This window comes from Olea europaea, chromosome 16 (assembly GCF_002742605.1).
Source record: "Olea europaea var. sylvestris chromosome 16, O_europaea_v1, whole genome shotgun sequence".
Classification (NCBI taxonomy): Eukaryota; Viridiplantae; Streptophyta; class Magnoliopsida; order Lamiales; family Oleaceae; genus Olea; species Olea europaea.
The window spans coordinates 7,978,226-7,994,467 of record NC_036252.1 but is presented as its reverse complement, the minus strand read 5'-3'; the positions used below and the strand labels follow the sequence as shown (position 1 = coordinate 7,994,467).

The window sequence follows — 16,242 nt, the reverse complement described above, 5'->3', positions numbered from 1 at the left end:
TAGAATCGATATTTATGAATTTATCCAAAGTTTGCGTTGGAAGTTTTCTTGCAGTTGTTACAAGACATATACCAAAATTTTTGGTCTTTTGAAGCTATTTTCCAGCGTGCATTCACCCAATAGAATTTCTTCTGTTAAAGGAGATGTCTCGTGTAATTAGATAAAAAGATACGACTGAGAAAAATACGTAATGTTACTATAATATTTATTGTGAAATTAAAGATAATGTGTTTCTATTAATTATATTCAGTTTATATTAGTATAGAAGTACCGTTAGATACACCCCTAATAAATCCTCAATCTGTGTCAATTCATTATTAGTAGGAGGAGAAAGTTTGGGTGGGCTGACAGCAATAAAAGGTTGATTTTCCGTCAGCTTATCAAGCGCTTCCTTGTTAACTTTCACCCTACAAGAAATAACGATATATTTAGTTATAAAATAGAACCTTTGTTTTTTTGTATTAAAGGTACGTAAATAAGCAATATGTATATTATTTATGCTGTATTACATTCTTTGTACCCCCACAACAGCATGTAGTTGGATATTAATGAAAAAACTGTTATTTACTTTGGTCGAAAGTGTGATGTCTGTACAAAAAAAATTAGAAATATCTTACATGAAAAAATATATATATTATAGGTGGAACTGTATTTGTAAGAGAAATTTACCGTTGAATGAAAAAACTTTGAGATTTGTAGCCCATATCACGAGTCTATTTGGAAAATTTTCAATTATCGAAGTGCATTCACTTTCGACAAAGGTATCCCATAATGTTAGTATAACAATTTTGAATTATTTATCTATCAAGACTACATCTTGTAGATAAGCTTTTGTACCAAAGTTAGTTTGAATAAGGCGTTTCTGTCGAACACCTATAGCGACACCCATCACATGTACAAGGTTACGTAAATTGTTTTATATGTCATTTTGCATGTAATAACTTTGAACGTAAAAATTAATTATGAAATATTTTATTTCATTTTGCATGCAATAAATTTATACGTAAAAAATAAATTATGAAATGTTATATGAAATGATTTGTTTAAATGTAATGCAGTAGAAATCTTACTTATATTTGTATTTTTGTCCATATATCTCTCTAATTGATCAAACGCAGTAAGTTCAAATTTTGAGAACCGAAGATTCAAATTATCTTCATTTAATTCTTCAACCTTTGTTTTTCCTGTTATATTCCACATTTTTTGTCCAGGAGAACTCCTAAATTCACTTTTGAAATCTTTAACTGTTGCATTTGACACAATGTATATTTTTCCAAGTTCGAACTGATCGCTTAGTGCAGTGATATTGACATCATACATTGTTGCCGTGATTTTGTTTCCCTATTCAAAAAAAGAAAAAGATGAGAACATTTAGAAAGTATACAGGTAAAATGATAGGTAAAAATTTATTGAAACGAGAGTTATATTTGTACCTCTAAATCCATGAGAGTAAGATTTTGATAACGACTATTGAAATTCCGAGCAGTCTTTGGGGATTGTTTTCCTGCGACAATCACTTTTGCTGACCATTGGTTTCCAAAGCTGAAATTTGTAGAATGAATTTATGAGGTGCAACCATTTTGTTATAGTAGTTGTTGATATGTAGGAAGAAGAAGAAAACAGTATGAGTAGAAGTTAGAATTTCTTAAAGTATGGAAGTTCTAAATGGTAACGATAATTTTTGTGTTTTTGCAGTTGTAGATATGAAGTTGAAACTTTGTATTAGCCTATTTATAAATTTTTTTTAAACAAAGTGGCTTAATAAATATTTTAATATTGGGTATACGATGTTGGAAGGACGTTATTAAAGTATTTATGTGTTCATATGTCGGTTGTAAAAAATGAAGCACATATGAGATAAATAAACTAAAAAAAGAAAATACTGAATATGAAACTATTTTTATGGTTAAAACAAATAAAATAATTTGCATTGTAAAATTTCCTCAACAGCCATACCTTATTATCTAAATAGTCATACGTTACTGTATAATCACTGGCATAAGATATGGAGATTACTTTCAAATTTCATTTATAGTACAAAGATATGGTTGTAATGGAATATAAGATTATTTTATTAGTTCTTATTATTTTATTTTATTAAAATTTGAAAATGTGACAGTTTGGAATAGGTAAATATATGAGGACTACGCCAGACATTTAATATATAGCATGGAAAGCATGGAGAAGTAAAGTTGTACTTATAATATAGAAATAGTTTTGAATTGTTTTAATGAATGAAGATAAGATTTAGTTTAAATACTATCGGAAGAAATATTTACATTTTATATTTATTTGTCGAAAAAGAAATGATGCTATAGATCAATTCATTTAATTTAAATAATATAGAAATATGTATATGTATAATAAATAGTGACAAAAGAATATTTTGTTTGTGTAGAAGATTTTTTACTAGCACACATATCATTTATATCTTATCCTTATCTATACCATTCCTTTTATATTCCAAAATCTTCATTCTCTACCTAAAATCAAAGCCAACCATATTTCAGCAAGCACCATCCATAGCAAAAGGTAAGTATTTAGATTTTTACCTCCATATTTATACAAGTGAAATTTTAAAGATGGGGGGAGGGGGGACCCCCGTGCACGGAAGTGTTTTTTAAAGTTGGGGAGAGGGGGGAGGGGGAGAACCGAACTTCCGTGCATGGAGGTTCGACACCTCTATGCACGAATTTTTTGAATTTGTATATTTTTCTACTGTTCATGTATTTTTGAATTTGTATAAATATTATTTCGCTGCTTGTTTAGAATTTTTAAATTTGTTTACAAATAGTTTGTTTTCAGATTATTTATGCAGATGTCTTTGGAATATATACTGTCTTCAAATCAATAATTTTCTGCTACTATTACTCAATATCCAAGTTGGGAATATGTTAAAGACTTTATAGATTTTATAGATGCAAATCAACAATGATCTGTAATGTGTAGTAATTTTTATGAATTATTTTTGGGAATTATTTTTAGAGAAGAGGAAGAGCTATTTAGTAGTAGATTAATACATGAATTCGTAATGCAGCTTGTTGACTGTGGCAAAAATAATGAAGTATGGGTAAAATTAGATGATCGTATTACTAAATTTGGTATGTAAGAATTTTGTCTTATCATTGGATTACCTTGTCATGAACCGGTTATGGAGATTGATCTTAGCAACAATCGTCTTAGAAATCATTATTTCAATGGTAGTCAAAGAATTAACAAGAAAATGCTATTTGAAGTTTTCCATGAATGTGAAGACTTAGTAGATAAATTTAAGTTGGGGATTTGTTATGTTGGTGGAATGTGTTATAAAATCAGTTGGAAGAATTATTGATTACAAAACTCTTGGTATAGTCGAGCATCTTGATTAATTTCTTGGATATCCTTGGGGTCGAAAATGATTTTTTCTTTTGTTAAATTCACTACAAAAATCACAATTGCAAAGAGCAGAAAGAGTGCAACGGAACGAACAAATAGATTGTAAGTATGCATTACGAGGGTATCCACTTGCATTTAAGGTATTTTATTAATATTTTTTTTTCTTTTGTTGACTTAATTTATTTACAAGAGAAAAATAATTGTAATTTGTAATTGTGATACAGTATTGGGTTTATGAGACATTTCCAGAAATTGGAAAAAAATTTGGATGGCGTCGATACAAAACAGCACATAGTCCACGAATGTATAAGTGGAGGCCTAATAAACTGCCGACTGAAAAAACAATTAAGCATTTTCTGGCTACTCGAGAGGTACGATTTCTTTTAATGAATATATAACTACATTTGTGTTTAATTATTTAAAAACAAAATGAAAACATTATTTTGATATTTTATTAAAATTACAGATTCAGATTATTTCAACGTTACATCCTACGGAGGAAGAATTGGAGACATCTTGGTATATAAATCGTTCACTGCCAACTGATAATGAACATCGTGTATTAGATGGTATCGTCAGTGGAGAATTAGACAATATGACACAACAAATCCCAAAGGATACTTCTGAGCAAGAAATGGATAATATATATGTGTCAGAGACGACCATTCCTACTACGTCAAGAACTTCACCAGTAGCTGGGTCTAATTTTGGATCTAGCACCTCTAATTATGTAACTGAAGACCAATAGAATTACTTGGTGTCCAGAAGCAACACATAATAAAATAGGTGTTTGATAGATGTGGCAACTTGAGAATTGAAGTTTGTGACAATCAAAGACACTTGTTCGAACAACACCAAAAATGGCAGGAGGATTATATGCAATCTACTATGTGTTCCTACATGGATAACTTATTATCAAATTTTTTTAACACACATTTGGAGAAAGAGGAACAATTATTCCAACAACAACAAAAATGGCAAGAAGACCATTACCAGACCATGCACTCTTATGTAGATGCCAGTTTAGATTCCATGCGATATTATGTCGATGAACAAAATAAGAATACGCTACAGAAAATATTTAAATAGAAATTAGACATGGAAGTCATTATTAGTTGTACGCAAGAAGACATTCCTATTGGTACATGTCCAAATTCCCGATGATTGACCGGAGGATGCATCAACGTCTCAACAAGTCGAAAGTTCTGAAACATCACAACGAGAGAAGAAAAAGAAGGGAAAACAAATACAACCTTCGTCGTCTAGAAGACGTCCTTTGGAAAACTATTCTATGCAAAGATACTCGACTCTTAGAAACTGGATAGCGAAGAACGAATCAAGGGTAGAAAGATAATTTTTTATTATTGGTTTAAATACTACAATTTTATTTTGATTTATTTAACTCTAATTTTAATTATGCTATGCAGTGCATATTTGAAAGATGCCATTGGGAACGTCTATGGAAGAGATTGGTTGAAAACTTCATTGAATAGAACAAAATATATAAATATTGCGGGCAGTACTGTTTATTTATAAAAATTAATTTTATTTCATACTTAACATATTAGATTTTTATCAATTTATTCCACCAGGCAGTTGAATTGGAACTGAAGTTGTTGAGACGATTAATTATTAATGGTTGCACCCGTGTGTCTAAAGAATATGCAATCATGGACTTTCAATTTGAAAATGAGTGTGCCAATATGATGATTTGGCAAAGGGATTTTCAGGCGAGAAATAATAAAGGTGAACTTGATGGAACTCTTCTGAACAAATATGTGAACGGCAAAATGTCTGTAGAGAGTCGTCCATGGGTAGAGTGTAAGTACTTATTAATTCCATGCTCATTTCCCGAAAATGTTTGGTATCTTTTTTTGGTCAATATTCTGGAGTAAAAAATTCCAGATATACGATTACAGCCACAACGAGCATACACCGAATCAAGTAAAGGCATATGCGAACGCGACAGTTAACGTGATTAATTCTTTACTGTTTAAAAAAGGTTTTTCAGGGAGACGGGATATAAGCAAACACAGAAATAAAGAAATGAAGTTAGAGATTATACCATATCTACCCTGTGCAAACAATGGGTAAGCATCAAAAATAATTCTTGTTTAATATAATAGATATTTATTCGTAAGTATTAATTACAAAAAAAAAAAAAATTCTTACAGGCCGAACTGTGGAGTTTTTGTACTTAAATATATAGAATGCTTTGTTCTAGGATTTTCGATAAAATCGGTTTTACCAGACATGATGGTTATATATAGACGAAAAATTGTCGTTGATATTTTAAATAATGAATATTTCCTTCCACGTCTGTCTTCGTAATTGTAATGGAGTAATGTAATTTGCCTAATTGTAATGGAGTAATTGAATGTAGTCATTTAATCACTGTAAAGAATGTATTATTCAAGTGTTATGCAATTTTTTTTAGCCACTATTGGATATTTTTAGAATCCCTAATATTCGTGTTGAAATTATGAAAGGAAATGAAAATAAACTGTTAAAATAACATAAAAATCAAAATGATGTCACACTAAATTATCTTTTGACCTATATGTTGCTTTGAGAATTTTAATTCTTTTTAATCTTAAGGAAATAAAATAAAAAAAAATCGGTCTATAGTCTATTTTTGTACATTTTATAAATTAAATTAATCTTATTATTAGTCGTGATTTTTTTAGTTACACGTAACTTTTAATAATTTAGATAGAAATAGAGAATTAATTACTTTGTAAAAAAAGAAATGATTTAAATACATATTTTTTCTACTGAAATAAATATTTGATAGTTGATAGCGTGAAAAAGTAGAGAAAAAAGATTGTGTGTCAGATTCAAATTAATGGACAAGGAAAATGCAGGTCAGAGATGGCAGTACACTGAATTCAAAGTAATGTTTAGTGGAGATGCAATACACTGAAATGGCGTATGATTAATTGGTTGTTGGCAAGTTCCACCCGAAAACAGTTGAACGTATACTTTTTCTCTGTTTTTCACATTATCAACTTTGAATTAGATTATATAAAATTAGTAATAATATTTTTTAAAAAACTTTTTTATAGGAAAGTGATTCTTTATTTTTAAAATATAACAAGTTTTTTATAACTAAAAAAATAATTTTGTTTTTCAAACAAGATTATGAAAAATAAAAAATACTAATAACGAAATTAAATTTGTTTATAAAACGTAAAAAGTACTTATAAGTATAAAATTTACATAAAGTTATTTTGAAGAAAAAATGATTTTTTTTTTGTAAAGATTATGTACAGGTTAAATATTCGAATATATTTCATTTATTTAATTAAATATAAATATTTACGTATTCTTCTTTTTTTGAAATGAAAATTTTAAAATAGTATAAATTCCGATAATTGTTTTTGGCTTATACTTGTAAAAAAACTACTTATAAGTAAAAAAAAAATCGAACGTTATATTTCTGAAGTATAAATATTTAAATATATTTTATTTTTCAAATTAAATAGTGATAAGAAAATTACACTGTCTCGAATGTAAAGAGTGACTTATAAGAAAGAAATTATTTCAGTTTATTTAAAAGTAAAAAAAAAACATATAATTGTAAAATATACTTACAGTAAAAAATTGAATATAAATATTTGTAAGTAAATATTCAGATATATTTTATTTTTGCAAATAGAATATTTTGAATATAGTATTAATAACAAAAAAATGAATAAAAAAGAAGATACGTCACTTCAATGACTTCAGATAATATAAAAAAAAATTTGAATGAAAAAGAAGAATTAAACACAGAATTTTCACAACTATTTATTTTCATACAATAACTTTAGATAATATAGAATTTGTTGTTTGTTTTCACATACTTTGCACAAACACAGTTTCGTATACAAAATAAAATTTTGGTAATTTTTTTTCTATTTTTATTTTTACGCTTTGTGTCTCTTGAAATCAATATATTCTTTATCCAAGTAATTTTTTCTTTTCTTTTCTCTCTCTCTTCTAGCCTTCACGTCCACTCATTAAATTAAAAAATGGTGCTTTGACTTTTATACCATTTTCATTTGATTTAAATGTAATCCACATGTATATTTAACGGAAGGAACAAACGAAATGGATGGAAAGGACCAACTTCGCAAAAAAAAGAGGTTGAAATAGGGTTGTAAATGCCAAATTTAAAACGATAGGGATTATTTCACAATGAATGCAAACGATATGGATGTTTTGTGTCAATTACCCAAAATTTTCGCTATTTAATTTTATCTCTAGACTTCTTTCGGTATAAATATTAAAATATATATTGTTATTGAAACTATATTTTAATAAACAGATTAATATATCTAGAGTGTCAAAAATATTTTGGAAGTAAATAAAGTAAAAACTAAAATGCATAATCGTAAAAAGAACTTATATTATGTAAAAAAAAAGAAAAAATCTCAATAATTTTTTTTCTTTTATTTTTTTTTAAACAATGTGAATAGTTATTTTCAATAATATAATTCATCTATTTTAGTAACCTGTGAACCTGTTTTAATAAGAATTTGTCTATTTTTAGTACCTTTTGTCAAATCGTGTGTTTGGCCCCCACAAAAGTATTTTATTATCTCATCCATTTTTCAACTCTCTTTATTGACCAAGATCGTCCCATCTTTGTTTGATTTCTGAACATATATTTTGACATTATAACACGTTTTTGTGAAATTCAATGAAATCTACAGCCTTTGAGTCATGTAATTCAGATATTGTTGCTGTGTCAGTGGAGGGTGCAGTCATTAATACAACATGGAATTACGATATTACCCCCTTCTTTGTCCTATGTAGTGAAAAAAATAAGAGATTTCTTTGTTCTTTTCGGCCAAAAGTTGGTTTTGGAAAAAGGAAATTGACCCCATGAAATAAAAAAAGAAGGTTGAATAATGTAAATGCATGTAAAAAAATAGTGCACTGAGTTATTCTATGTAACAATAGGAGTGTAGGTATGGCACATGGGGCCCTGTTTTCTTTTAAAATGTGGCAAATAAATTGGCCTCTTTCAAAATGAGGCAAATAATGGTAACTAATGTTTTCGTAGGGGGCTAAATGAATAAGAACGAAAAGTACATTTTTTCTAGCCTATATAATTATGTGTTTTCAATATTTACTTACAAGAATTTTTAGCCTTCCAAATTTGCATATCTTACTCCAGACTTGTTGGTGCTTCACAGAAATAAGTCTTTATCTATTTACCCTCTTCTATTTTACGTTTTATATTTTAATTCTATAGTTTTAAGTTATAATTTATTCGAAGATCGACTGATTTGCACGAATAAATCTATAGATGCACACAATCTCTTATTCCTTTTATTATAATGTTATAAAAACTTATTCAATCATTCATATGAAAAAAATATGTACATATTTATCGCTGTAAAAATTGTACCACTGCAGTGCTTCAAAATGGATGTTCCACGTTGTTTTTACATAACTATCAGTAATTTCCTCAATCATGGTATCAATCTGGTTAGTCATATAATATTATTATTTTTTAGCTGGAATGAATTTTTCTCATGTTTTACTTATAGTTTTTGTCCGTATATATTTGTTTATAGATGATTCCTAGAGCGTTTGTGAAAGATTGGAGACATGAATTCGGCGATACAGTACATGTAATTGCTTACGATGGTATAATTGCGACAATAAAATTAGAAACAGTTAATGGGAAAATTTATTTAACTGATGGATGGGAGCAATTTTTTGATCATCACAATTTACACGATAGTTATTGTCTAATATTTGAATATACCGAAAATTCCACATTTAACGTGATCATAATGGATGATTCTGGGTTAGAAGTGAAATATGAGTCGGACGTCTCCGAAGAAGGTGAAGAAAGCAACAATTCGAATATGAATAATCCTGTATTCGAAGTGAAGTTAACGCCCCATAAATATAACCATAGAAAAATTGTAATTTTCCTTCTGAATAAATATTTTCATTCTATAGTTGTACTAAGTCCATAATTATGACCTCAAGACTAATAATTCATTCATGGCATTGCAGCATATACCGGGAAGATTTGCCAGCCAGCATTTGCCAAAATTCGTGCGTAGTGTTCAAATTCACGACTCTTCACACCAAAATTGGGATATCACCACAAATTTAAGGCCAAATGGTGTGGTACGATGTCTCACTATAGGATGAGCACATTTTCTCTCCATGAAGGAATTAGAAATGGGTGATACATGCGTATTTGAACTACTGAACAACGAACCTCCAGAATTTTTAGTGTACAAAAAAATCACAGTGATGAAAGTTTGACAAGACTATGAGATTTTTTCATTTTAACTTGTTTTTCGTTTTGGTTATTTTTGTATGCAATCATAATGTTTTACTACAAATTTTATGTCCATCTAATTTATTACTATCTAATCTTATTGGATTTACTTTATTTACGTACTTATATATTTTAGCAACATTTAAATAACTTTTAATTTTACAATAATGAAGAGAATCCTAGTTACATTAATAATTAGGAAACTAATTTAAAAGGTATTAAAATTATAAAAGCTAATTTAAAAGGAATTAAAATCATAAAAAATATAAACCTAGTAAATACGTCCAAAACTATTATGAAATATAGAAAGGAATATTAAAAAAAACTTAATTGAATAAAGGGACAAATGCCAAGGGATCCCAACAAACTGTCAGCCAAATAAACTCCTATCCACTTTGGTGAGTGGTCGAAATTTTGGAAAAAATTCTGCTCCGGATGCATTGCGATCACATGGTACATGTTAACGCGGTCACATGGTTGTGTGTATTCCTGCAGCTGAGCTCCCTGTGACCGTCTGTGCGACTGCATGAGTAGTTATGCGTTGCGGTTGCATGCATGTAAGCTACAACCATCCGATTTCTTGTTCAAACCAAGGTGTATTACTCCATTCCATGTTGATCCACATTGTTACAGCTTGCTATAGCTTCCATTTCCAACTTCTAACTTGGCCCTTGAACTTGTCCCAAGCTGCCCAGATTTTGTAGTTTGCTTTAGGTTGATCTGTCTCACTTCAGTCTTCATTTATTGACTTCATTCCATTTCCTGCAACCAAGTTCCTCCACTTCGTTTGCCTTTGTTTCCCAGCTGGTTGCAATTAGTTCAATTGGTCTTCAACCCAAATATCAATTTTCAAATTTTGGCTTCTACTCTTCAACCTATAACTTGATTCTTGGCTCGTGATTTTTAACATGCTGGACTCTTTGGTTGGAGCATAAAAGTAGCCGACTTTATTAACTCTTCGACGCTCAATTCTTGGATTCGATTCCTTATGAATATTGGAACAAATAATGGTCAGCTTTTACACCCTTTTTAGCCTCCAATTATGCTAAAAAATTGACCTCAATCTCCCTTCATCAACCATTAATGCTTCAGTCGTTTGTTGGGCATCCTAAATCACATCACAACTAAAGATATATTATGTCGTCTCACATAAAGTCTCACCGATGCTCATTGCAATATACAAACTATGAGTCATTAAAAAATAATTGTACAATCGTAATATTATATTGAAACTTATTAAAATGCGAAATTTCATAAAATGATAGTGGATACAACTTAGTTAAAATAATCTGACATCTGCATTGTAGTTGGAAAAAAAAAGCATTTCTTTTAGCATAGTCGACAGAGAAATCACGGACAAAGAAAGAAATTCCAATAAATCGAACATATACCTATAAAGAGGTGCAGTTGTATGAATGTATGAACGAAAGAACCTCCTTGTACACAACATTTTTAGTACATGAGTTGTGTGTATGATTTTCATTGGACGATTTGAGTAGAACTTTAATAAAGCTGCTTGTTTTTGCTCTTAACAATGCTATATATAATTGACCATGGTAGAAAACTGGTTTTGGTAGGTACAAACCCACGAAATCAAGTGTCTGACACTGTGCTTTATTTATTGTCATTGCAAAACATGGTCTAATTGGGAATTGAGTCCTTTTAAATGGAATTGTAGTTCGATCACTTTTAAGAGGTATAAAAGGGATCCTAGGTAAGAAAACTTGTTTTCCACGATATTCACCAGTTGTGATTTCAGCAAGAATGACATTTCTCTCAAATTTTCGACAGGTATGGTGTGTTCCATTGCATAACCCCTCGGAAGGATTGATATTTCGTAATAACATTATAGGACAATTCATCTTCAGTTTCAACTCATGAGGTGGAATACTATTTGGTGTCAAAGTATTCAAGAAGTCTTCCTGTAGGCTTTGTTCTAATTTCTCAATTGCTTCATCAAAACTATAGTACGTGAAACTTTAACCAGGAATTTGTTTAAGCAAAAGTCCATTAATGTAGTCAACACATTCATTTGTAGGCGTAAGAATAACACGATTGACCATCGTATATAAATGATCGGCATATGTGTTTATATTGGGAAACACACATTGTATCAATTTTTTTAAAGACATAATTTCATCTTCGAATGGTAGAACTATACTATTTGGTAGATTAATACAGTTGCAAGTATGTTTTTGTTCTGTTCTACCTCCAACTCGAAGTAAGTATTCACAAAAAATGGGATTGGACTTCGCTTTCATATTTTCAACCAGTGCTAAATGTACAAAAGAATGTCGCAAATACAAGTAAATCATGCTAGTCTTTATTATGTCTGCTTTGTTTTCCTTAGGTACAACTGGTAGAATCTGTCTAAAATCTCCTCCTAAAATTATTACTTTTTCACAAAAAGGCAAGTTACAATCAGTGATATCTCTAAGCATTTTGTCTACAGATTCTACAACACAACGATTTATCATAGGTGCCTTATCCCAGATTATTAGCCTACACATTTTCAATAAAGTTCCCAATGCCGATTGCTTGCTAATAGAGCAGTTGACTTCACCTACCATTTCTAGAGGGATTTTAAATCTTGAATGAGCAGTTCGACCTCCGGGCAATAAAGATGCAGCCACTCTGATCGATGTAGTTGCTAAAGCTATTAAATGTCGACATCTGACACCAGCCAAGAGTGCTCTATATAAAAAGGTCTTTCCTGTCCCACCCGGACCATCGATAAAAAAATTTCACTTGATTCATCTTGTACTTTTTCCATAATTGTATTATATGCAAATTGTTGTTCTTTATTTAACGTCGTTGCACAACTAAAGTTTCTTTCAATATCCAATTTGGTTGTTTCCTCTGCAACCATTCTCATCAATCTTTCATCGTCGTCTATATTTATATTAAATGACACAATTCCATAATCGTTTATATTTTTACCAAGTGATTCTAAAATAGAATTTATATCCTCTAAAGCTCGTACTTCGACAACTTTAGCGGGCATATTTTCATTTACATAATCATTTGTCATATAAGGCTTAAATTTATCCCACAATAACTTAGGATTATTTGGATTGCATATTGTAAGAAGCGTAGCAAAAAGACGTCTTAAAGAATAAGGCATTTCGTAAATAATAGCTTCAGAAAAAAATTCATCATAACGAATATCTCCATTTAATAAACCATAGAGAAGCACAGCTTCATGAAATGTACCAACATTTAAAGTCCTTAAATTATCAAACGATGTTGGACCTCTAATATGATTAAGAAGAAGACGAAGAAAATATCGTTCTCCTTCAGATAGATTTGCCGAGACAATTCGTCGTACAACAATTTGCTTCTTTCTAGGTGTCCATGTTTTATTAGATGCATTCCAAACAAAATGCGTTGGGAAATCTCGATACAAAAGCGTTCAAGTAAATTCATTTATTTTATTTACTCAGAAAAATTCAGTTAACATAGTTTTTTTCGTATTTTCATTTTCAATAACAGAAGATAAATTGTCCATATTTTTGTAAGTTACACATTGATGATCTTCAATATGAAGTTGTAAAGCACAAACAGTTGGATATATTTATGATAAATTGAAAGCAAAAATCCTCCACATAGCTTTAGGTGGAGATATCCATCTAGCAGATTTGTAAGTAGAAATTTCATCAATGTCTTTGTCTATGTTATTTTTGTCGATCAAAAAATTAATATGATCATATCCTTTGTATACATATTTGTATAAATATTTAACAACTTTAATAGAAGAACATCTGGCTTGGATTTACGGAGGGCTTCCTTCCGTCTCCCTCAAAGCCACTTCAACATTGATATGACAGTCGGATTTTGCACTTAAATAAGGATTATATGGCACAACCCATTGATTGTCTAACATTTTTCCTCTCACTTTAACATAAATACCATTATTACGCCGCCTATACAGTGGGTACGAATTATCTCCAAACATAGTAATATTACAATAATCCTTTGGATATTTATTTTTACAACAACTATTTTTCTCTATGCATGTGTTTTTAGGATTTAGATTTCCATAAGGACCATGCATATTGTGCTTTACAATAACTGAATGAAGATAATAATGTATATTTTTATTAGGAATTTCACAAGATACTATTTTATCAACTTGTTTAGTAGAAGAAATTTTATGACCACAGTTAAAAATCAACAACAGATGTGCATGAGGGAGACCTCATTTTTGAAATTCAATCACGTATATATGAGCTATAACAGAACCAATAATATTTCTCTTGTATAAATCATTTTTAAGTTCTTCTAATTTTACTCTAGATATACGTACAATAAGATCCGGTCGATTTTGAACCTCATCATTATGTTTTAATTATTGCTTAATTTCTGGCCAATTTGGATTACATGTTATAGTTATAAATAAATCTGATTTTCCATAACGTTGGACAAGAGCTATAGCAACTAAGTATCTCCTTAGCATATCTCTAGGTCCACATATAAAGGATTGCAGTAAAACAAATTTCTTTCTAATTTTGTACCCTCTTTTTTCTCCATTTTGTATACTGTCTATGATACCTTGATAAAGTTCAACACGAATTTGTTTTCGATTACTACGAAAATAATCTAATCTGGATATCTCTATTTTAACATACATATTCACAACATATTGTTGAAAAAGTCTACCAGAGTGAAGCAACACAGACTTATCAGAAGGCCTAATTTGTAACTTATATGAATAGTACTCACGATATGATACTTGAGACCGTTTCTTCTTCGTATCCTTCAACACTACACAAGCGAGAATGAATAAAATTTTAAATTTATTTTCAATATCACATTTGTAGAACTATAATAGACACAAGAAAGTATATAAGCAAATCTGCAGCCTCTTTTTCAATAATTTGAGCCGCATAATTTATTACATTAGGATCAGCAACATAGTTCACAAACTGTGCAGTTTGAGAAGATGTTTGTTTGTATCTTAGAATGCCTTCATGCCAATCACATTCACCAAATGGAAAAAGCAAATGATATTGTAGAGGATCATAACAACCATAATAATAATGAACCCTATGCGAATCACCAAAATGACCATATATAGTAATATCACGAACGCGAATATTTACATTTTCATCATTCTCAACCCATATAGCAGCTACTTGAGATGCCGACGGAGTATTAAAGACTCTCTGATGGAGTTCTGGGTGGCATCTTTTTTGAATTTTATGCTTATGCAGATCAGTTATATTGCTTAAAGACCTAAAAAATTTACTATACGGATTTACCTTCAAGATTTCAATTAGAAGAAATAAAATAGATTCTACCAAGTGTTCTGAAGTTTTCATACAGTTTTCTAGTTCATTAGTTGTATCATAAAAATATAATTGCATATAACAAGGCGTATTATTATCCGGCATAAGTTGATTTACATAATGATATACTTGTCCCTGAACTCTAAATGTGTAGATATCTTTGTATACTTTAAACAATTTTTTATCGTACTTTACACTAAATGAAGTGAACGCAAAGTGGTTATTATATGAACGTGCATATTTTTTAAATTCCATAAATACAGGCTCTTTAGACGTAAATAAAGTATACAATTCATCCGGTGAATCGGGCATAAAAAATTTCACCTTTCCATCAGAACAACAAAAACCTTTAGTCTCTCTATACAATTTGCGTGCACCACAATGCTTACAATAAGCACAACTTGGTAATACATATACAGTTGTTGGTACACTTAACAAATTAGAGCTTCCCTGTAATTCAGAATAAAAAATATTTATCATTTCTTCATTCGAAATAGATGCCTCAGAATGTATTATATATTTATGCACATAATCAACTTCAGAAGTATTATTTGTAGATAATATACGATCATTTATTCTTTTACGACGATTAACACTTACAGTTTCATTTCGATATCTCATATCTGCCTGCCTTCGATTTTGTTGTTGTCGAATGAAAGCATTATATGATAGATCAAAACGACCAGACTCTTCATTCATAGATTTTTCGAAAGAATCCATGAAAACAATGAACTGGCCTCTGATTTCAATAATAGAAGAAATTATGAATTTAATTAAAAACCAACAAATAATGATAATATTACATTAAACACAGTATAAACTAAATGGACTGAACTCAGATACATATTAGGAAACATTCCGTAAATCAACAATCCTCTTCGAAAATGCACGTAAAAAAAGAACTATAAACCGTACTAACTGGACGATAACAATCAAACATTGCTATACCAAACTGTTGTAATCTTTATTAAACATAAACAACAAATGATCGAAAAATTTAAACTTCTCATGTAAATAACGGTAAAGAAAGAAAGACGTAGCCAAGTTGTATACACAGAACAAAAAAATCATGTTACATTACTTAAAGATGAAAAAAATAGTAAGAAATAAATACATATGAAAGAAAAAAAAAGAAAAAAAATAAAACCTTCATAGCTATATCCAACAAATAAAGAAAAATTTATTTAGATTTTCATGTATATACAGAAAGAATAACATACCTCACATTACATAGAAAAATATGAGGAAGCTAAATTTTCATCTGTAAACAGAATAAAAAACAACATA

The 16,242-nt window shown here is 29.8% G+C and overlaps 1 protein-coding gene across 1 annotated transcript; it reads right to left on the bottom strand.

Moving 5' to 3' along the window:
• Positions 1-14,475: 14,475 nt before the first annotated feature.
• Positions 14,476-15,654, bottom strand: LOC111412587. Its single transcript, XM_023043522.1, has one exon. It carries the CDS (start codon positions 15,652-15,654, stop codon positions 14,476-14,478), a length of 1,179 nt encoding a protein of 392 aa, XP_022899290.1.
• Between the last annotated feature and the right edge of the window lie 588 nt (positions 15,655-16,242).

Bases quoted from the DNA above. Each gene is read 5' to 3' on its own strand.
- LOC111412587 (XM_023043522.1), bottom strand. From the start codon at position 15,654: ATGAATGAAGAGTCTGGTCGTTTTGATCTATCATATAATGCTTTCATT.